This window comes from Temnothorax americanus, unplaced genomic scaffold (assembly GCF_048541705.1).
Source record: "Temnothorax americanus isolate GAGA-0224 unplaced genomic scaffold, ASM4854170v1 Scaffold50, whole genome shotgun sequence".
Lineage (NCBI taxonomy): Eukaryota > Metazoa > Arthropoda > Insecta > Hymenoptera > Formicidae > Temnothorax > Temnothorax americanus.
The window spans coordinates 943,270-966,022 of NW_027509658.1; the positions used below are offsets into that span (position 1 = coordinate 943,270).

The 22,753-nt window shown below is 37.3% G+C and overlaps 4 protein-coding genes across 6 annotated transcripts; 3 read left to right on the top strand and 1 right to left on the bottom strand.

Moving 5' to 3' along the window:
- The first annotated feature begins 2,701 nt into the window (after window positions 1-2,701).
- Sps1 (inactive selenide, water dikinase) lies at window positions 2,702-8,057 on the top strand. The gene is made up of 6 exons (XM_077418924.1): window positions 2,702-3,178; window positions 4,177-4,281; window positions 4,438-4,699; window positions 4,787-4,977; window positions 5,776-6,020; window positions 6,522-8,057. The coding sequence occupies exons 1-6, from the start codon at window positions 2,893-2,895 to the stop codon at window positions 6,672-6,674; spliced, it is 1,242 nt and encodes a 413-aa protein (XP_077275050.1). The 5' UTR covers window positions 2,702-2,892; the 3' UTR covers window positions 6,675-8,057.
- Window positions 8,058-8,336: 279 nt separating this feature from the next.
- On the top strand, window positions 8,337-13,143 carry LOC143904327 (uncharacterized). 2 transcript variants are annotated; one of them, XM_077418921.1, is made up of 5 exons: window positions 8,337-8,773; window positions 9,030-9,499; window positions 10,311-10,588; window positions 10,744-10,883; window positions 11,120-13,143. In XM_077418921.1, exons 2-5 carry the CDS (start codon window positions 9,114-9,116, stop codon window positions 12,011-12,013), a joined length of 1,698 nt encoding a protein of 565 aa, XP_077275047.1. In that variant the 5' UTR covers window positions 8,337-8,773; window positions 9,030-9,113; the 3' UTR covers window positions 12,014-13,143. The 2 variants fall into 2 exon arrangements, with proteins under 2 accessions (XP_077275047.1, XP_077275048.1); XM_077418922.1 differs by having other exon boundaries at window positions 10,311-10,513.
- On the bottom strand, window positions 12,260-15,445 carry LOC143904330 (uncharacterized). Of its 2 annotated transcripts, none has more exons than XM_077418927.1 (5): window positions 15,146-15,445; window positions 14,857-15,035; window positions 14,184-14,667; window positions 13,710-13,859; window positions 12,260-13,374 (listed from the first exon to the last, which is right to left on the bottom strand). In XM_077418927.1, exons 3-5 carry the CDS (start codon window positions 14,574-14,576, stop codon window positions 13,075-13,077), a joined length of 843 nt encoding a protein of 280 aa, XP_077275053.1. In that variant the 5' UTR covers window positions 14,577-14,667; window positions 14,857-15,035; window positions 15,146-15,445; the 3' UTR covers window positions 12,260-13,074. The 2 variants fall into 2 exon arrangements, with proteins under 2 accessions (XP_077275053.1, XP_077275052.1); XM_077418926.1 differs by having other exon boundaries at window positions 14,853-15,035.
- Window positions 15,446-17,999: 2,554 nt separating this feature from the next.
- Rnmt (RNA guanine-7 methyltransferase) lies at window positions 18,000-21,428 on the top strand. Its single transcript, XM_077418923.1, has 8 exons — window positions 18,000-18,268; window positions 18,603-18,759; window positions 18,832-19,033; window positions 19,649-19,908; window positions 20,007-20,188; window positions 20,516-20,728; window positions 20,920-21,128; window positions 21,232-21,428. Exons 1-8 carry the CDS (start codon window positions 18,210-18,212, stop codon window positions 21,309-21,311), a joined length of 1,362 nt encoding a protein of 453 aa, XP_077275049.1. The 5' UTR covers window positions 18,000-18,209; the 3' UTR covers window positions 21,312-21,428.
- Window positions 21,429-22,753: the final 1,325 nt, after the last annotated feature.

The following is a 22,753-nucleotide window of genomic DNA, read 5'->3' on the forward strand; positions in this document are numbered from 1 at the left end:
AGAATAGCAATGCGGGAAACGATGAATACCGCGCGTATAATAATATCGTTTAATTGTGAGAAATGCGATTATTATTATTTTATTACAATATATTATTCTTTTTATAATAATTATTGTCACAATTAGGAATTGGTAATTTTTGGACAAGGACAGCTAATGTTATAATTTTGTTAATATCAAAAGTTAACGATAATAACAATTGGAGAATTTATCTCATTGATAAATATTTGTAGATTAAAATAAATTCATTGTTCTTGTCGCGTGTGTACAATTTTAAGAATACATTGATTTATCGAAGTTTTTATTTTACATTCGTCGAATGAAATGTTACAAATAACGTAACAGACATTGCAAAAATATAGTTATTAATTAAAGTTTTTAATATATATTTTGTATAACTTTTAGATAAGATATAATTTCGACAGAAGAATCTTCTTTGAATTTAAATATGAAAAAAAAGTTGCAGTTTTTTTACAGGTATATATATTTCTTTCATGTTAATTACCACTATAATTAATAGTATATAGATAAGAACAAAAAGATCTGAGGCATAAAATATGTTATTTATTGCTTATGCAGTGATCATTTTATATTACTGTTATACAATTAATTATTAATCAAAATACAACTGCGTACAATTTCCTTTTTTTTACGTATGGCGTTGGAATCGAATATATTGCGAAGCAAAAATCGTCATAAAATTCTTCGTAATTTCGTCGCAAAATTTATTTTCTGAAACAATTAACTTTTCTTACAAACAGTAACAAAAAGATTCATCTCGTATAATCTTATCCAAGCTTCAGAATACCGTTTGTGATAGCGATCCCCACGTTCACGGTTCTGTCGACGTGTCTGAACACGATGCAAATATTTGATCCGCAAACACGATACAGTCCGTTCAAGCGGAGGCTACCTGACGCGGGTCATCTATGATTAATCCAACCGTAAATTCGCATGGAAATCGTTCGAGTTCGTAGTCGTGCGAGTAAGAGAGTAAATGACTGATGACTGCGGACGTTTCTGGAACATTTCTTTATAATTGTAGAAACACGTGAAAATATAGAAATGCGATCGCGGCGGAACTCGCGGGGAGCGGACCGTAGTCACGATTTGCGCGGGAAACGTCGCGAAAGGAGGCGAGTACCGGCGCGATCGGCCGGACAGCATTCCAAAGACGATCTCGCACGCCACGTATTTCGCGCATGGCACCCGGAGACATTTCGCCGACAGTTTCCTCAACATCCACCGTGCAACCGTCAAATCTTTGCGACGGCAATGTTTTTCCCAAGTTTACATGTGAACGGCGAGATTTTTGCAAAATTTTGCTTTACGAATCGTCATGTTTTGAACAAATCCTTATACACAATAATTGCAACGATATATTTATAACAATTATAAAATCACAATTGTATAAATTTCAACTTATATGTTTATAACATGTATAGAGTCCTTAATTGACATGAACTGTATTTGAAACATGAAATAATTTAGATAATTAATTTTCCCCAAGAAAGGTTTCTCCATTTCGTTTTCTACAATGTATAAATTAATGTAAAATCCGGAGTAGAGAAAACGCTCTATTTGAGAACCGTTGTCGGCACGCCGGTGCGTCGCGATTGGCTCGCCGCGACAACGCGGTGTGCTCGAGACATAACAAATGACAGAGACGAACGTGGAGAAACGACCAATGAGTGACACGAATCGTCTCGCGATGATGGACTTCGGTACACTTCGGCACCGCGGCACCGCCACTTCGACCGATATCGCCATGATATTCATGGGACGTACACATCAGCATACGTCGAATATATCGCCTATATATCGCTCCGGTCGCTCCGGCCGGAACTACCGCCGCCTGTGCGAAAGACTTGTTTGAGCTAGGATCAATGCGGATTAAATATGAATATCCTTTATATTGTATCCGACGTTGGTCGATGCATCGGCGACGAAACACGTCGCTGCACTCACACGAATGCGTCGGTTCTCAGTAAACGTCATTCGCAGGAATCGATGTTAATGCGACAATGAAATCTGCAATCGCATAAAGACGAACCTAAATGTACATCCACGTTATACATAACGAAGATGAAAGGAGCAATTGATAGAAAAATTGGAGTTTCCAATTGGAGAAACGATGATAAATTTAGGCTTATTCCGAACTTAAAAAAAAAAAAAAACGAATTATATATGCTTTATCCAACGATCGTTCTTCTTCTATTATAATTTCTCACGCGCGTAACCGTAATACTTTCAATTTTCGAATATATCGCAATGTTTATAGATTCACGGAATCGCGTCGTCGGGAAATCTTTGAGGCGTGCAGGGCGAACTCGGCCGGAGTCAAGTGTATATAGTCCGGCGACAAAGAAGAAACGGAGCAGTTCGGGACGGTGGTCGGCGCGCGGCTCGCTACGCTCCTGCGGAACGGCGCCGCGGGCGCGTGCGCAAGTTCGAAATTGGCCAATCGGCGCGCGCGGCCGGCACCGTGGCGGTGGCATCGTGGGGGCTCGCTCGCGCCCTCGGTATCGCCGTGCCGGCGTTACCGCGTCCATTTTGTTGAAGCATACGGTCCCGGTTAGTCGACGCCGGTGTGGAACAGTATAATTCCCATTTGCTACGAGTTCGCGCGCGGGAGATCCAGTGGCTGTCCTTCGGCGGCGTTTGCGTTATCACCGTACGGGGCGTACGACGAAAGCGGCGTTAGCGGCGAGAGCACACCGGTGCGGCAACTTGCGCGCGCGCGCGACGAAAAGTTACGAGGAATATCGGCGGTCCTCTCGCCACGTTATTCCGCGACGCGGTTTCGACGTGGGCCGCGACGTACCGGCAAAGGCGTAAAAACCGACTTGCCTCCTCCCGATCTCCGCCTCGTAAACGAGTTCTCACGGCAAGATGGCGGAGCTGCAGGGCACCCCGGTGGCACAGGACGCCCTGACCGTGGCGCAGCTCGAGCTTGAGGGGAATCCGAATGCCTTGGCGCTGCGCAGGCCGTTCGACCCGGTGGCGCATGATCTCGATGCATCCTTCCGCTTGACGCGATTCGCCGATCTGAAAGGATGAGGGTGTAAAGTCCCTCAGGAGGTTCTTGGTAAACTCCTCGAGGGACTTCAGGCGGACGATGCGTCCGCACAGGATCACGAGCATGCCCACTTCATGCACATGGCCATTCCGCGCATCGGTAAGCAAACGGACGCGAATGAATGAATCAACGAGCTCTGGAGCCCCTGTTGCGGCGCGCTTTGCGAGCCGGCATCTTCGGCTCACCGTGTTTGCGTTCTCTCCCTTTCCTTCGGCGTCTTTCTCGAAGCGAATTTTTGCATAGAAAATTCGACACGCTTGGGGAAAATTGTTCCTCCTTCTCGGACTTCCGGCAACAATGTGTATCTCTGTATCTGATTTCAGAGTCGCGTGACTCCGAATATTTCGAGTGCGAGATGCAAAGTCGTCGATTCTTGTCTTTGATTTTCTTGTTGATTTTATACCGGGCCTGAAAGCGCCGCGAGGCAGCCCTGCCGTAACATGGCGACCGTGTCGTCTCCCGCCTAATTTCTCCCGTGGCACCGGAAGCACAGGTGTTCTCAACCTCAATCTATAGTTTGGCGTGCTGATTCGCACAAATTTGCGATGATATATATTACCTCAGATTTTATTCAAACATACCATAAATGAAAAAATACATTGGAAATATTATGTATTGTTAATTACAATTTTTTCTGGAAATTTCTGAAAACATTTTTAAAACACTTGGAGCAAATAAATTTTTGAAATTTACATCATTTTTTTCTCTAATTTCTTTGTAATATTCTTATAGATTTTAATTTTTTTTAATATATATTATTCAAACCCTAAAATGTTTAACGATGATAGATTTATTTAATTTCAGCTACAAAAAGCCACACAAGAAACCTAAAATATTTAATAAAAAACAATGAATGCAATTCTATTTTACTTTAAAAAATTTTGTCCTTAATTTTTTTTTGTCATATTTTTACATATGTTTCGAAATTTTATAATTCTTTATGTAACATTATTTAGAGATTTTTAGACCCTAAAATATGTAATAAGAAACATGTGCAATTATACTTTGTAAAATAATTAAAGATAAAATAAAAAAATATTTAAATTGTACTACTTTATGTTGCAGTAATCTAATAAATAATTGTAATATTGTTTCAGGCATTGGCATGGATTCCTCCGTGACGCCGGTGCGACACGGTGGGCTTAGCCTGGTGCAGACTACAGATTTCTTTTACCCGCTAGTCGACGATCCTTACATGATGGGTAAGACAGGGGACGTCGAACGGATGAGAACATTATGAAATATTATGATACCAAGTTAAATTAAATGTCACACTTGTAAAATCTGCAAATTCAGATCTATATATATATCAATTGTATTATTTCGTCTACTTCATTGCTATGGGAGGTGTTTTCCAGGTAAAATCGCGTGCACGAATGTCCTTAGTGATCTGTACGCGATGGGCGTCACGGACTGCGACAACATGTTGATGCTGCTGGGTGTCAGTACGAAGATGACGGAGAAAGAGCGCGATGTTGTTGTGCCGCTGATCATGAGAGGATTCAAGGATTCTGCTCTAGATGCGGGCACTACGGTAACTGGTGGCCAAACAGTCGTAAATCCCTGGTGCACTATTGGTGGAGTTGCTACCACTGTCTGCCAACCAAATGAGTATATCGTGTACGTAATTAATTACGATGATCGTCACAAGTATCGGCATTTATTGTTAGATTTGGCACTAAGTTTCTTTATGGTTCTCGGATTTAGGCCGGATAATGCCGTAGTTGGGGATGTATTGGTCCTAACAAAGCCTCTTGGTACACAAGTTGCCGTTAACGCGCATCAATGGCTCGACCAGCCGGACCGTTGGAACAGAATCAAGCTTGTAGTGAGCGAGGAGGATGTGCGAAAAGGTTATCAACGTGCAATGGATAGCATGGCCAGGTTGAACAGAACAGGTACATCCTATGTTACATGATGCTGAATCATGCTAGGATATCTCAAACTTTTAATTTTAATAACACCGGGCCAATTTGGAATTGAAATTTTACTCGCTGAAAGTATCGAGAGAGATGGCCGTTTATCTTCAACTTTTCAATTTTACAACTAACCATTAGGTTAAAGTTTTATTGAAATATGTTTGTATGAAACTAATTTAAAGAGATTATTGTTTCCGAAAGCGGGAAAATGACATTTTTCCCGTTAATATGTTTACAAATTATATATAGATTTTCCTGCTAATACAGTAGAATATCTTATATTTGTGAGATATTTTAAAGAAAGGCAGGTAGAGAAACAGAAGGAATTTTTGCTATTTATTGTTAATATATATTTAGTTTTTTTGCCTTCTTACAGTTGTACCTTTATATTCATTTTACATTAACTTGGATAAGTTTGTTACAATTTGTTTCACGCGCCTTTATTTACAAACTTCAACCGTTCAAACAATTTTTTTATTAACCGAGGCATACACGGAACGAGAGTCGAGAAGTCCGGGAGCTACCGACTATGAATCAAACTGTCTCACACGAAGCCACGTATTACCCATTATTATGAAATTAATTAAGAATATAAATGTTATCTACTTGTCCATTTATTGTTAGCAAAACTTATTCTGCGACAAGTGTCTTTTCCTTCAATATTTTCATTAAAAAAGAATCAAACGCAAAGTTCATTAGAGGATGTTTCGTTAAAATCAATTAATAAAATCTTCAGTTAAACTAATTAAAATCAATCATGGCCACTCGATTTTCCAGCTGCTAGATTGATGCATAAATACAACGCACACGGAGCTACGGACGTCACTGGTTTCGGTCTTCTGGGACACGCTCAGAATCTGGCAAAACACCAGAAGAACGAAGTTTCCTTTGTTATCCATAATCTCCCTGTTATCTCGAAGATGGCAGCAGTAGCGAAGGCATGCGGGAACATGTTCCAATTATTGCAGGGCCACTCAGCCGAGACTAGCGGCGGTCTGCTCATTTGCCTTCCTCGTGAACAGGTTAATAAGTTGTTCATTAAATCGTATTATACATCGTCAAATTTATAGACATAAACGTCATTAGGTACATTCAGGCAACAGGTAATATTAACATACGATCTAATTTAACATGCTAAGAGCATTTGCCTGACAAGTAAAGGATTTGATTTCTGATAAGCTCGATATTTTTCTCGCTTGTATGTTTACAAATTATAGATCGAGTTTCCTGTTAATACAGTAGAATATCTTATATTCGTGAGATATTCTAAAGAAAGACAGGTAGAGAAATAGGAAGTATATTTTACTATTTATTGTTAATATATATTTAGTTATTAACCTTCCTACAATTGTATAAATTTTATTTATACAACCACCTTATAAATTTATTTTACATCAACTCGGACGAGTAATATTCAAATTTAAAGAAGTTTTGTCTACGAATCTAATCCAGCAGACTGCGGTTAGTAGTTTTAAAATGTAAAGTTAATGCAGTTTTTTAAAATTGCGAATTGTGTTTTACAGGCCGCGGCTTATTGTAAAGATATCGAAAAACAGGAAGGATATCAAGCTTGGATTATCGGCATCGTGGAGAAGGGCCTTCGCACGGCTAGAATAATCGACAAGCCGCGAGTAATTGAAGTTCCGGCTAAGGAAAAGGACGGCGAGCTCTGGTAAAAGAAAAGGATCCAGGGATATCCCACATTTGCCTCCTCAATTATACATACGTTCATATACTTCGAAAATAGCACGCATACACACTCGACAGCGCTTTTTACGTGCACCACAGACGAAAAGAGTTGTTTACTATTTATATCTTGTATAAGTATCCTGTACGAAAAAAAATGACAATTTAAGTGGTATTCAAAGTCTTAAGTATTAAATCGCAAAGCTTGGGGGCTGAGCCATTATACGAATCATCTATCTACAATGAGATAGCCCTTGCGATTTAATAATCGACTTGTTAATAGCGAGTATCATATCATGTTTTATTTAAAGTATTCTTACCCGCATCTTATAGAGAAAAAACTTGTTCAGTTTTCTTTCCATATTGATGGCACGTAAAGCTGTTTGAAAATTTCAAAACTCTTGAAGATCGAAGTCGACGATACTTTTTCTTGTACCAAGCAAAGTTTAAGAAAATGATAAATTTAGTAGCTTTAATATTAACTCTTATGTCAATATACCCGGAGTGTGCGACGTTGTTCAATACCCACGGTACCCGGGTACCCACCTGTGTATATATGGGTAAAATTTTTAATGTTTGCATGAAAATTTCTTTATAACCGCCCGGATCGTCGCTATTTGAACTTTTTACTATCGAAATATGCAATGAACTTTTTGTTTCAATACCCGGAAGTAAAAAAATTATTGTCTTGAAGTTTACCTATTTGATTCTAATACCCAGGATACCCGGGTACCCACTTTTAAAAATATGAGTTTTATTATAGTTATTGACTAAATTAACTTATAAATAAAAGTTCAAATAGCGACGATATATGCACAGGTGGGTACCCGGGTATTGACATAAGGGTTAAGGTAACACTATAAGTTCTTGGACTAAGAAGCTTCAAAAGCAACTCGGATAAAAATATTCAAATAGTAATCGATCTACTACATATACTATATCGGGTGGCGAATTTGGGTTAATGGCGTTTAAAAGAGATTGATGATCGCAGATAATTGTAGAGATCTACGGGATATATTTTACAAGATGCAAAATACAAAATGACTGGGTGGTATACGTTATTTTATCTAGCAGATTACAAACGACGATATGTAAATCAGAATGACCGGTGATTTTTGCGAAGAAAGATATTGTTAAATAAGTAGCTTATATGTAATAGCAGACTTATACGGTCCTCGCATCTCGGTGAGATATAATCCAAAAGTCTTGAGTAGAGCACCATACACATACACAGATATAGAGTCCAAAAAAGATGAAGGCCTTCTAATTGTCTCCTACGCTTTGATATCATTCAAAGAAAGAAATTAAGCACAGGCCCTAACGTTGTATTACTTTTTCATATGAATAAAGTGCTACTTTGTCAATAAAATTAATCCAGCGTTTCTCCGTTATATCCTCTGAGAAATTTACTTTTTGAGTTAATTAAAAATTCTATAGCTCTGATGTAAAAAAAAAAGACTAAAGTAAATATTGTAATAATTTTTTAGCTTTTTAAAAAACTTCTTTCTATTCCAAGAAAATAAATTGTCTCATTTTGAGTGCGAGTGCTACACACGGTACTCTCGCATGCGTTCCGAACAGGTGCGCAAATGCGCAGTCGCGTGTGCGTACGCCTGTACGAGAAAAAAAAAAAAAATAGTCATAACCTATCGGCGACATGGTATCGATACCTGGGGACGCTTTATCACCACCTTGCGAAATGTGAGCTTATCGGGCTATCTTCCCCGTTTGTACGGCGCGCTGACTAATCGATCGTGCCGATGCGCACAACGTATGGAACGCCTCTTGTCTTTCTCTTCCGTAAATTTCCCTGTACTCTGTAATCGCACAGCTCGCGCGCGGTTGCGTAATTTGTACGCTGACGAGAGTCTCTGAGTGCGTTACTGCGTTCCGCTTCGAGCTCTGCGGTAAGACCGTATGAGCGGAGCGATGCTACCGCGCTACCTGACGAAAAAATCGAAAAATTAAGGAGCATGACCGTGCTACCTGTTGAACTGGCGCAATCTTATCGTTGAAATGATTTGATCGGCCTTGAGAGAAACCAAGAGAGACTTGGGAGCGTCGCGTGCCTGATCGTGCTCCGTTTTAGGTAAACCACGAATGTCGATTGTTCATTAACTTTTCAAATATATTCCCTTTCTTGTCACGATTGCACTCTACGTTTAAATTAATGTTAAATAAATCAGTATATCAAAGTAACAGGTTATTTTATGTGACAGTTTTATTGTACGTTGTCTCATTATTTATAAATAATTATTATTTTATTGTATTGGAGCAAATAATGACGCAGTATTCTTATGATCATCCCAATTTTCTTTTTATCGATTGTCTTCTTTCTCTTTTAGGCAGCGAACAACTCTGTCAATATTTACTAAAAGAACATATGTGACATCATAGAAATGTGAGACGAACTTGCTAGCTCCAGGAAAATGGCGAAAGAGATATATTCTGTAAATTCTGTGGCAAATACGCTTTGCCACAGGAAATCTACGCGTTGCATGAAGATCCCGTTGAAGTCGACCGAACAGATATATCTAATTTTTCTCGTACCGACATTGGTCAATTGTTTTGTATATATTATTCACTTTGCTGCTGACTTCGTGGTAGCTATTCAACACTTCAAGGAGGAAAATCCATTATGGGGAATGTCCACCCTCGCAATTATCTACGCACCGGCGCTCATGTACTTTATACTGACAGTTTCGAGGCCAGATTGGTGGATGACGGAAGGCGATAAGGTGTCGAAAGGCGTACTTGGCTGGTTCGGTCTCCAAGTGTGTCAGTTCATAGGATTCGTGTTCTTCGTATTATACAGGTATTTCTTTTCCGTCATTACTCGCTTTAGTTACTAAAAGCCAATTTACTTTTATCACATATATACAGTGTTTAAAAAATTGTCTCATATTTTGAGAGTAGGTAGTACTCGGCAAAATAAGAAGTAAATGTCCAGTAAATATGGATCCTAAATCGAATACATGTGTAATATCTCAATATGGGGCAATGTTTATTGTATACTATAAGAGGTGTTCATTGTCACACATTTCAAATAAAAGATACATATTCCTACAATGTTTGTACGTCATCAATGAGTGTTGAATACACCAAGTCTTCAAATGACGAACATTGCCCTGTTCTTATATTAATTGTAGGAGCTTTCCAGCAACCGACACAACTCGACACAAGTCGCGTTTTATCTTTGTTGCTCATTACCAAAAAAGAAAGATATAATAGAACGCGGCTTGTGTCGACCTGTGTCGCTTGCTGGAAAGCTCCCTGTGTTATTTCTGCAGTATAGTAAGATTTGAGTCATTATCATCGATGACGTACAAACATCGTAGGAATGTGTATTTTTTTATTCGAAATGTGTGAAAATAAATGGGAACCACATAGAGAACACCTTTTATAATATACAATAAATATTGATCCATATTTCAAAAGGTATTTGATTTAAGACTTAGGACCCATGTTTACTGGACATTTTCTTCTTATTTTGATTAGTAGATACTATCTGCTCTCAAAATATAAAACACTTTTTTAATATCACCCTATATATTTTTTTAATTTACTTTATATACAGTTTAAACAGTAATAAACAGTCGTGTGTACAAATTAGTACATTTTTATAGATACGCGGGACTCATTGTACTGTCTGTGGACGCCATAAATTTATCCGGGAACGAAAGAGTCAAGACATTAAATGTCGCTGCGGCACCTGCGGCCATCGAATTGTATTTCTTTCTGCAGGCATGGTTCCAAGCTGCTCCACAGGCGGTTTTCCAGGCGCACCTGCTCTTCAGGCAGAGCTCTGTGCCTCGCAGTTATCAATCAAGTAAAATAGAGAGAATCACTTTTTCGATACGATTATGCATACAATTTCGTTTTCATAATTCGAGAAGATACATGTGTATGTACAATATATTTTTATAATATATTGTGTGTGTGTGTGTGTGTGTGTGTGTGTGTACACACACACGCGCGCGCGCACACACACACGCACACACAATATATATATCATTTTATATAATAATGACTTACATAATACACTTTTTTGTTTTGCAGTGACAGTACAGGTCCTCTGCATCATTATGTCCATTGTAACAGTGGCCATCAAGACAGCTTCCTTTCAAAGATTCGAGAGCCAGCGTGTAAACGGCAGGAAACTACCCTGGGCAATGTGGCTAAAGAAATACTGCATTCAGGTACTTGATCCAGCTTAGCGATTACTATTAAAAATTAAAAATCAATTAAATACAAGCAATTACAATTAAAAATATTACGATTAACATTAAAAATTACAATAAAAAAATAACGATTACAATTAAAAATAATATTTCAGAGCAATTTGAAAATCGTTATATATCTATTTGATATTATTCTGGAGGGATATATCTGTGAATATTAACAAATATAATCAATGTCAATTTAATTCAATCAGGAACTGAATAGTATCGAGGAAAAGGCCCCACTACAAGCGTTACCCTTGCCCGCAACCAAGCAAGAAGACACTATGAATGCGTCATCCGAGTCAATGCCGCCGGAAGAAAACCCAATCGCTGAGAACGAGCAAGAGCTCCAGACTCAATCACACACGGCTTTGCTGAACCGTCAGGTCTCTGTGACTCCGCCGTTACCACCGAAAAACGTGCACGTGTCGCCACCGCCGATGCCGCTTCGCGGCATAACGACGGTCGCACCGCTCCCAGTGCCGGACTTGCCAGCGCCGCCGCGTCCAGATTCCGTTTATACGGAGGAAGAGGCGACGAAAGTAGCAGCTACCCTCGAGCCAAACCAAAGACTGATAGACAGCAGCGCGCAGAGCCTGAAAGTTCCTAAACGAAAGTATTCCGAGAAGGGTCTCGAGGAGGATGACCCGATAGGAAAGTTCCTGTCTTTCCTTTGGTGGTTTTTCTTCATCCTGGCGCGCGTGCTCACCATCGCCGTGGCTTACGAGTTCTATCCGATAACCGTGGTGACAATGATGGGCGTGCACTACGCTCTCATGTTGGCCTATCTATATTACTACTCCAAGTACTATGACGTCATCACATTCATCGTCAATCTCTGGCTCGGTCTGGTTTATATATTCAGCCTGATCGAATATCGGATCAAATTCAAGTATGCCGACTGGTGGATGTTGCCGTACTACGTCTTCGTGATCGCGCAGAACGTGGCGTTGACTCTCACGTGGTATTTGAACGCTGATTGGAACGGATTCTGGTACACCTACATATTCGGCATGATACTCGGCAGCATGGCGCTCTGCGTCCTCTCGTCCGCGGTATATTACGCGATGTTCAAGCCAAAGAAATGCAGAGTATACAGCAGCTGACAATCGTTGGAGGGGGCACTGTCCTTCAGATAAGTCTTCTGAGAATCGTATTTCCGCTTTTACTTTCGTACAAGACGTGTAAATACATTGTAGATACACACTCGAGAGATTGTGATCGAACTTTTCGGAAGAAACAAGTCTTCCGAGCATTCTGGCGGCTTTCTATACTTTATTTACATCTTGTAGGTGTTTTTATTCGACTTTTGATAAAGCTTTAGACCTCTCGGTGTTCAAACATTTTGAGAATATTTTACACAAAAGTATATCGTTTATTAAACTTATATTTATGAGCTATACTGCGCTTCGGTATATACAATTGACTGTCTTACTCTAATCATGTATAGAATGATTGGTATAGAAAAAGACTTTTGGACATGATCGTTGTTAGATTGGTGCAAAAAAAAACTTCCCATACTTGCCAAATAGACTTACAAATTGCACACAATTTGAATTAATTCATTAAGTAAAGATAATCATTATACACTTTTCTCATCTAAAAAATGTTCTTTGGTGCTTTAAGAAAAATTGGTGATTTCATTTAAAAGATACCTTAACAAAAAAGCTGGCAACTTGTTCCAACCAATCTAATACTACTTTAGGCAGCACACATCACTATTTGACAACATATTTTACATTGTTACGCGAATTGTATTATTTACAATATTATACATTTATATATAAAGAAAGCGAAACGCTTTCAATATACGCTTATGTGTATCTCTCTTGAGATCAAAATATTTAAACTCCTTGTCTTTAAAAGTCCAAATGTAATGATCTCAAGACATTAAAATATTATAGATGTATCACAAAACTATGAACGTTCGTCATTCGATAAGGCTAGAATACAAATATCATTTACGAAAATCATTATCCATTCATCCACGAACATGCAATCTTCATGCACATACACACGCACGCGTGTTATATAACTGATCAGATAACTCTATTAATCATATCACACCGTTTTGCACCAAATCAGGCGAAAGATCGTTCTCTCGCGATTCACTAGAAGATATATAATATCGACTCACAGTCCACACATATGTACATCTCTCTTCCTTTCACACGTGGATGCTCGAATTTCTGTGAAGATTACCGAGCTGAGCCTCAAATAAAATGTCATTCACTAATTTCTCAGCTATTATTCTTTGGTCCAACCTCATATTCCTGAGTTTGGCGGCAACGTTGCGGCCGATTGCGTCATATTCATCCTCCATCATGAATGAATTGTTGTGTGACATTCTCAGAGTTGGAGAAACGGGATCCGCGGATTCCGGCTCTTCGGATCCCCGAATTAATGGTGCGTCATTCCAATCCGCAGATTGTTCGTAAGACTCTTCGTTTCCGGCCGTACATTCCTCCTGCGTGTGAATATGTCAATTTAATTACAACGCGATAAAGGAAAGAAATTCTTTGATGTAAAATCGAAGTGGATAAAAAAAAGATCAATGAGAAAATCTAAGCACAATTAATTTAAATGATTAAGAGATGTAAATATGTGTGTTTCTAGAATCAATCTTAAATAATCTTCATCTAACATAGATATATTTAAATAACTCAAGATAATTCCATCTAAAACTAATTTAATTACGCTAATTATCAATCCTCTTTTCTAATAGTAATTTCTTGTATTTTAATATTTTCATAGAGCAGCGAAATCAAATTACAAACGGCGAAAATAAAAAGTAGTGCTTACCGTTTTATAGCGCTTCTTATTTTGAAGAACTGTACGCTTTTCTCGCACTATCTCGGGGCTTTTATCGGATAACGTCGAGTTCACATATATCGCGGATTTTCTCTGACTAGATTTGCACCTTATTCTGCTCATCAGAGACGGATGTAATCGCTACAAAAGTAATAGGGCTAATGAAAGTAATTGAAATTTCTCTACCTAAATCTGCAACGGTAAAAGAAGGCCCGATGAGAGAGTTTAAGCACAATGACTGGTACACAATTAATTATATAATTGTAGATATACACCAGAAGCAATAAAATAATAAATATTAAATACACATGTGTTAAATAAATATTAAATGTGAGAATAGAAGTTACCAACGACTGGCGTTTAGGCTTAGCCCTTTTCTCATCCCCGTGGTTTTACATCAAGAGGCCCTCTTTTCATCCTGTTAATCTACACCGACAATTCTATCAGTTTTTTAAACAATTTTACCTTTACGTGACTAAGAAAATTCCCGGTGGACTTCAGATTGCCGTTTAACTGTTTCTTACACTGCTGACAACGCACTGTAACATTAGTGTCTTCCACCCTGGTCACCGTAAAATATTCTCCATCCAATAAGGCGGGCAATCTAACTGAAGTTGGTCTCTGTTCAACATTCGACTCCATCTGCGTCACCTGATGCGTCTGCTCCGTCTGATTCTGCTGTTGCAACGTCAATGTGTCGTGACTCTCTTGACTGTGCATTTGTAGCTCCTGTGCGGGTACCTGATTGTTGACCGATTGACCGATGTCACATTGGTGATTTGCAGCCGTAACCATAGACTCGCCGTACGTCTCAAACGGTTCCATTTTGTTGTCGTAGTCCTGCGAGAAGCTGTCCATAACAGAGGAAAGTATTCAAAATCTCGCTCCAGGAAGCAAGCGGTGTACGACCAACGTTCCTCCCTGCCTGAATTCTGTACAGCCGAAATAGCTGGAAAAGAGTTAGAGCCTTGTTGGCAAGAAACTTGGCGGCAATTAAACATTGAGGGGCGATATTTATCCTTTGAGTCTTATTGAATTTTAGATAAGCTGCCAGATAAGAGCGTCGCGCAGGGCAAATCTAGATCAGATAATAGATGAGAACGTGTGTGCGTTAAGAGATTAAGAATCGTGTACCAACTTCGACGATCAAGGTTGCGCTTGGTTACGTCCGCGCATCGCTAGGAACCGGGTGTCCAAGCGGGGAACAACGGACGTTCCATACGTATACTCCTCTCGTCCGCAAATACGTAGACAAACAATAATTGCTCCCGATAATTTTTCAATCTTTCCAATCATCCGTGGGTGGTGGTGGCAACACTGAGAAGTAAACAAAACATCTTTTTTTTAATCTCCTAATCAGTTTCGTTATTAAATTCTTTTTATACGTGATGAGCTTGCTCAATATATATAATTACAAATAATTGTACCATTTTTTTTTTAATGTTTCAGCAATAAATTCTAAGATACCCAGTCTCCCGATAGAACCCCTAACCTATAAACTACATGCTCGTAACTTCACGGTGACTGGCACTCCACCCACGATTCAAAAGGCGAAAAAAACGCGCGAGTTATTATTAATCGAGCTAATTAAGCGAACGTTCTTGCTCTTGTCATTTACGCGCAATTAAATGCGGAGAAACCCGAAAATTGCCGTAACACTCATAACCTAAACTCGTCACTATCAATAAATAATCGACACTTGCTCTAAACGACACTGAAGGGTTGCGTTCCAAAATTCACTCTGGCTAACTAAAATCTATAGTTTACGTCACGTACACTATAGCATTTTAGTTAACTAGAGTGAATTTTGGAACGCAACCAAGTGGATGCGCAGTTGCAGTTGTGCGCAGTCGTCCAACATGCTCTTTTAATCAATCAAAAATTTAAAACTTAAATTGTAAAAAGCAACATGGCTGTTTCTTTTACAGTCTTCTAAATATTTTTTCTAAAAGACATTTTCGTTTCTTCCGTATAATTAAGTTGAATACAATTTAGGTAAGTCATAAAAATATCTCATAAATATTAAATTAAATTAAATCAATTCATTTTTATTTGCATATTATACATATTATATAATTTAGTTCGTAGAAATGCCATCGTGTTGCATAAAGAACTATATATAAGTACCGCGAATCATACTTTTTATTCAGACATATAATAACGTTCTTCAGATTTCCAAAAAATATCAGTATTCGATCGCTATAGCAATAAGACTCGTCTTATGGAATAAAGAATGGAACGAATATAATAATTGAACCATGTAATTGAACCATGTTGATACAATTTGAAATATATTAGAGAGTGTTTATAATATACATAGACTAATAAATATACATATTGAAAGAAGTAATTTTAGCGAAAATATGCAGGAGTATTCATTTTGATGAAAATTGTTTCATGATGATAGAATGGACAAAATCACATTAAAAAAATACAGACAATTATGGCGATAAGAAGGAATTCTATTTCATAAAAAATGTTAAATTTGAGTTAAAAGAAAGAAAAATAATGATATTGGAAACTGAAAGAAACATTCATAATAAAAAAATTGAAGTGTCGTATTTCAAAAAAATATTTTCTAAATTTTTAAATATATGTTGAGATTTTTACATATGTAGGTATATGAAAATGAGTAGATAATTTTCTTATATTCTATCAGGATAAAAAAAAGGATCGGCACGAATATACGGTAATACATACACTGATTTATTGCAATATAGAAAAGAAAAAAAGAAAGAAAACAGAACTGAAGAACTATAGCCATTGATGCTTTGGGTAAATTATTTTTCCTGATGGACAAATAAAAATATTTGATGTTATGAAAAATACTCGTGCCAAAGATAATAAAGAAAATGAAGATTCTCAATATATGCCTATTCAGTATATGTATGTGTATATGTAGTATAGGCAAATGGTTATTTTAAGAAAATATAGCTTTTGACTAGGCAAATGCTATATCTGCTTGGTCAAATAGCTTTCGTCCGTTTATTTGTGTTTAAATGATATTTTCATGTACTACGTTTACGCGAGCGTTATTTTTGTAGTAACTTACGATAATTTATTCCGCGTATACGAGTGATATATCGTAAGTTTACTACAGAAGTAACGCTCGCGTAAACGTAGTACTAGACAAATAGCATTTGCCTGAATACTTTTTAGGAAAATAGAAATCAATTGTAATTAATTTTATTCAGAGTATATATATATATATATATATATATAGGGCTTATTATAATATATATAAATAAATAAATAAATAAATATATATATATATATATATATATATATTATATCATATGACACTTTCTTGTATTATAACTTAATTAAGAAATAATTATTTACCTTTTTTATTTCACCTCAGTTGAAATATAATATAATAAAATTTTCGTCGATGAGTAAAATATATCACAGACCATGCAGCTCGACAGGCAGTGAAGAAATGTATACATATACGAAAGCACACAGACTTGAAGGACAAACATATATAGCTTAATTGAGCTAGTGTTGAGGCTCTGGTGGGAAAGAAAATTTGACCTTTATATATGATATCCATCTTCTTAGAGATTGCTGTCTGTCGTTGTTTTATTTATTATATTTATTTAAATATATTATTTATCTCTCGTACTCTTTTGGTAAAGGAAACACACAAGCAAATAAAAGATCAAGGTCCGTTATGTTTCAATCACACATAAAATTGATATACTGTCGTATTTCCCAGATTTCTTAAATAAAATTTTACTTTATTCAAATTTAATAATTTATCTTTAAATAAAATTGAAGATAATTAAATGAAATTAAAGTATTTATTTATATAATTTTGTGTCTATATATTATTAAATATCGCTAATGTTTCTTATCTTGCAACTAACAAATAAAAGCTCTTGCTAATTTAACGATATAATTCAGTCAACTGTAAAAATTAATCTTTATTACAACTGCACGTCTATTGTCTATTTACTGTAATTGAATATATTGCGTATTTAATCAATATCAACCTTTAGACATATTATTAATTTTTTTTATTTTTAATTTCCTTTCCTCTTATAGACGATTCACCCTGCGTTCCGTAACGCGCATATGCGCGCATTTATCTATAGTATACGTAACATTTACTATAGAAAATGCGCGCATATGTGCGTTAACGAAACGTGGCGGCCTCTTGTCACAATAATCAACAAGATACGTTCGCTATTGAAAGGGGGAAAGGTCACGTGACGTTCGTGCTATTGCACGCAATGCGCACGCGCGAAAAATCATTCCGTTCACTTCACTGTGTCACCGTTGGCGATGTTGGCGTCACTGCGTCATTGGCAACGCTTTTCGTGGCGTATATTCAGCGAGATCGCGTCGTCGTCGGCATGAGATCGGCTCGCGTTCCGGAGTACGGCGTACACAGTGATGAGCCAGTGGCAGTCCTCGCGTTTCGAATACCTTGAACGACTTCTCGCATCGTAATCCGCATCTCTTTATTTACGATTCGTATCGTCGACCATGTCGGCACTTCGCGCGGAGGATAAGGCCGAGAACGAGGAGGAGAGGCAACACGCGAGGTATATATGTTTCCCCGCGCTTTAACGTTGACATTAACTTATACCCATGTGTGTGATAAATTTTTTTCTCATTTGAAGGATTATTTCTAAATTCTTGTAATATTAAATTAAATCGACTCGTTAATATTTGCGTTTCTCACAGAGATAAAATATATCGTTGATTGTTCTGATTGTATAATATCATTGGCAAACGTATTTCTGTAATTTGTAATTTTGTAAATTTTTTATTTCAGAATTTTATGAAAATAATTAATCACATTTTTCGCACAATGTTATTTTTATTTTAAGCGCGGATGATATAAATTTGAAAGAAAAAAAAAATTGTGATTTCCAGCGAAACGGATACATCTTGTACCACCGCAGCAAAGTCAGAGACAAGTAAAGATACAGACGCGGAGAGTCCTCAAAGTAGGAAGTGCAAGTTGTCGCCGGATCGCGAGCGGCCGTCCAAAGTAGCAAAGCGCGATATTGACGAAGATGCCTCGTCTGCTGTGAGTTTCTTAGCCGTACGTTACTGCCTCGAGTACTGTGAGATTGTCTCGCTAACATATTTTCTGTCGCAGAGTACAAGCGTACCCTCGGATCTAACGACGTCCGGAAGTAACGAGAAAGATAAGGATGCTGATGTAAACAGGACCCTTGACAATACAGCCTTGGTAGCGGACCATTACAATGCGCTTGAAGAGAAGGGTCTTTCGCAGAGAAATCAGAGCCGCATCGTGTATATGAGGAATTTTAACAACTGGATTAAAAGCATGCTTATAAGTAACTATCTATTGTTTTTTTTAGCTATCAACTAAATGGTATGCCAATGAAAGAAGGACCAGTAAGAGCCTATATATACACGATTGCATTCTTTCGGATGTATAATTCTAGTTCTTTTTGAAAATTGATTTCCAACCGATAGCGGTACCATGATTTAAACTTTGGAACTTATTATTTTTATCACACACACGCACACATATTTTTATTCTCTAAGAAATCTAATGTCGTGATGTGGTACCAAGTTATCTTGGATTTGTTTATATTTATGATTTTAGATGTCCTTGTGTTTATCACAATGGAATTATATCTTTTTATTTAAAATGTTATGTATGTGAGGTAGCATCAGGAATTGAACCCGGATTTTTCGCTTGATGGACAGCTGCTTACCAGCTTAAGCTATCCAGTACCTCAAAATTAATCACGATTATTATAAACGTTAAAGTTTAAAAATGCAAACGTTTTGCTTCACTTTTTCAAAGCTGATTTGAGAAAAATTAAACTTTTGACTAAAATTGACATTTGTCTTATTATGATGATTTTTATATTAAATATCAGTTATTCTTGCAATGGATATTAAATTGAATTTATTCTTATTATAAATTTATTATTTATCAGATGAGTATGTAGTCAAAGTGAGACAAGGCAAGAGTTTTGGCGCTTCGCTCAGAGTAATGGACATGTGCTGCGGCAAAGGCGGAGACCTTCTTAAATGGAAAAAGGCCAATATCTCACACCTGATTTGCGCGGATATAGCACAAGTGTCGCTGGAACAGTGTCAGCAACGGTACAATGACATGGTGAATAAGAAAGGTTCCAAAGACAGAGGTTTTGCTCCCATTTTTAGCGCGGAGTTCATAACGGCTGATTGTACAAAGGTAGAGGATACCTATCATCATCTTCAACCCCACGCATAAACTCCACCTAGCAAGAAATGCACTTGTCAATGGAATTTTGTTAATCAGGTATGTTGCAGGTTCGTTTGAGGGAAAAGTTCATGGATCCCAGTATGCAATTGGACTTTGTTAGCTGCCAGTTCTCTTTTCACTACAGTTTTGAGTCCCTACCGCAGGCGGAATGCATGCTCCGGAACGCCAGCGAGAGTCTCAAGCCGGGTGGCTACTTTATCGGAACCATTCCAGATGCGTACGATTTAGTGTATGTTTTTCTTCCCCTTCTTTATATTCCTTCCCAAGTGCTGATCTACAACACCTTGCTTTAAAGGGTATTTAAACTCTAAGCCGCGTAAGACATTGACCAATCACAGTCGCGTATTCTCCTCACATTCCACTGTGATTGGTCAGTTTCTTACGGCTTAGAGCTTAAATACTCTTTAAAGCAAGGTTGTTTTCCAACAATTAAACTTTTAGTGCTCTCGATGACATTTTTACATGATTGTCAGTTTCTATAAAATGCAGCAATAGCTCTAGACCAGCACTAATAGACCACGCACACACGCTCATACTTTTTTTTTTGTAATTGCAGTTCTAGATGGCAACATTGCGATGGTAATAAATTCGGCAATGATGTATACAATATTGAATTTTTATCCGAGGACAAAATAAAACCGTCGCTCTTTGGCGCCAAGTACAATTTTTATTTGGATGGTGTAGTCAACTGCCCAGAATTCCTGGTTCATCTACCCACTTTGTGCAAGTTGGCTCTGAAATACGGCCTTGAATTAGTGTCGTTTGAAAGGTAAGAGAAGAAGCACACCAACTTAAATCGATACACATTATTGACGAATGACTTGTAAAAAGCATATATATGTTAATTTAAAGGTACGTAGACATTAGTATCGATACAAATTATTGCCGCATTTTTCTAATGTATCTAAGTTATTACCTAAAAAAAAAATGTTTTTTATTATTTAATTATTTTTTATTCAGATTCGAAGATTTCTACGAGCGTTTCAAAGGCGAGGGTAGATCTCTTTTAGGAAATATGCAGGCACTAGAAACTTACCCGCCGTATCACGAATCACCTTTACTTGGCGACCCCGAGCGGGACTATCATCATGCTGTTGAATATATGCAGAATCTACCTGCGAATCATCGTAAGATTGGCACTCTCTCGCAGTCGGAATGGGAAGTTACTTGTGAGTATAAGAATTTCAACTAAAGATAAGGAGAATCGAAAAATGAAAAGAAAAATAATAAAGATTCTGAATGAGTCCGATTTCTCAACGAATCTTGTTACAGCACTGTATGCAGTATTTTCATTTCGAAAAATGAAGACAATTTGGAACAGCGAAGGAAAACCGGAGTACATCAAGTTATAAAGTTTCGTAAGATAAAGAAAAATAAGAAAACTGAAGCAAGGAACGATTTTTTATTGATGATTTTAAATTGTACAGACGATTTTTTTGTTACTGTATCTAGCTTATGACAGAATGATCCGTGTGATACTAATAGAGCCATTGCTGCGTTTTATAGAAATTGACAATCATGTAAAAATGTCATCAAGAGCACTAAAAGTTTAATTGTTGGAAAACAATGTTTTTTCGTTTATACTTGACTTTCGATTTTTCCGAGTTGCAAGAAATTTGTCGGTATTACACGAATGATTTAGACCTCAGGAAATACAATATCCTGTTGTAATGTTAATTTCTTAAGCGAGTGGTTTTTTAATAATTAGGCAATAACGAAAATGTGTATCATATTTCTAATTAAGAGTTATATAATTTTCAATTATATAATTCTTAGTTACATATAAATGTGTGTATAATTAAAAAAATTGGAATATTATAATTAATAGAATTATGATATGATTATTATATTTATTATATAATTATATAATTAATATAATTATAATATTATAATTGTATATACTTACACAGATAGATTTAGTAAAATTATATATAATTATTGCTATAATTATATATATTTACATGTAGGTTTAGTAAAATTATGTATAATTATTGCTATAAATTATTCATCATACAAGAATGACATTTAAAAATGCAAGTATTCTTTTAATTCACATTTCTTAAAAATAAACACGCTGCGAAAAAATTAGATTTTCAAATATATTATGTATAAGAAAAAAACAATTTCTTTGCGCCAATGCAATGCTTCGAAAATTATAAACTATAATTTATAATAATCGAACGTACAATCGAATGCAACTTCACAGAGTCGATCCAACGTGAAGTTGAACCAAACGAAAATAGTTGGTTCATGACGACAAGAGATATCTCGTACGAACATTCTCAAAGTCAGCAAAACCGGCGGAAGTACGGAGTAATTTCAAAATTATCGGGTTTCTTGCATTCCGAAAGCTTGCGCAACGATCAAGTGCAATACTTCTATTTATCTCCATAACGATATTGTAATCTACTTTTCGGAAATTCTCGGCGATTGAATCCTTTTCGCAAGTAAAATCCCGTTTTTAGAAGTTCACTTTTGCCGATCCTCGCGTGAGAAAGATCTTTCTCCACCGCGAGAAGAGAAAAATTAAAAACAGAATCTCTGCCGATCGAGATCGATACAAATTCGACCGGATCTCGCTGTGGGATATAACGTTTCCGTCGTGCGCGGGAGCGCGGGTCCTCTCATGGCGGCGAAATGAAATCGTCTTCGCGGATCGTGTATTGAACCCGCCTGCGGGACCGTACCGGTTTCAATCGACCTCGCGGTGAACAGCGGTGAATGACTCCCTCGGAACGAAACGGATCGCATCGGCCTCGCGCGCGGCGCGCGATCGCGATCGCGTCTGGTTCGC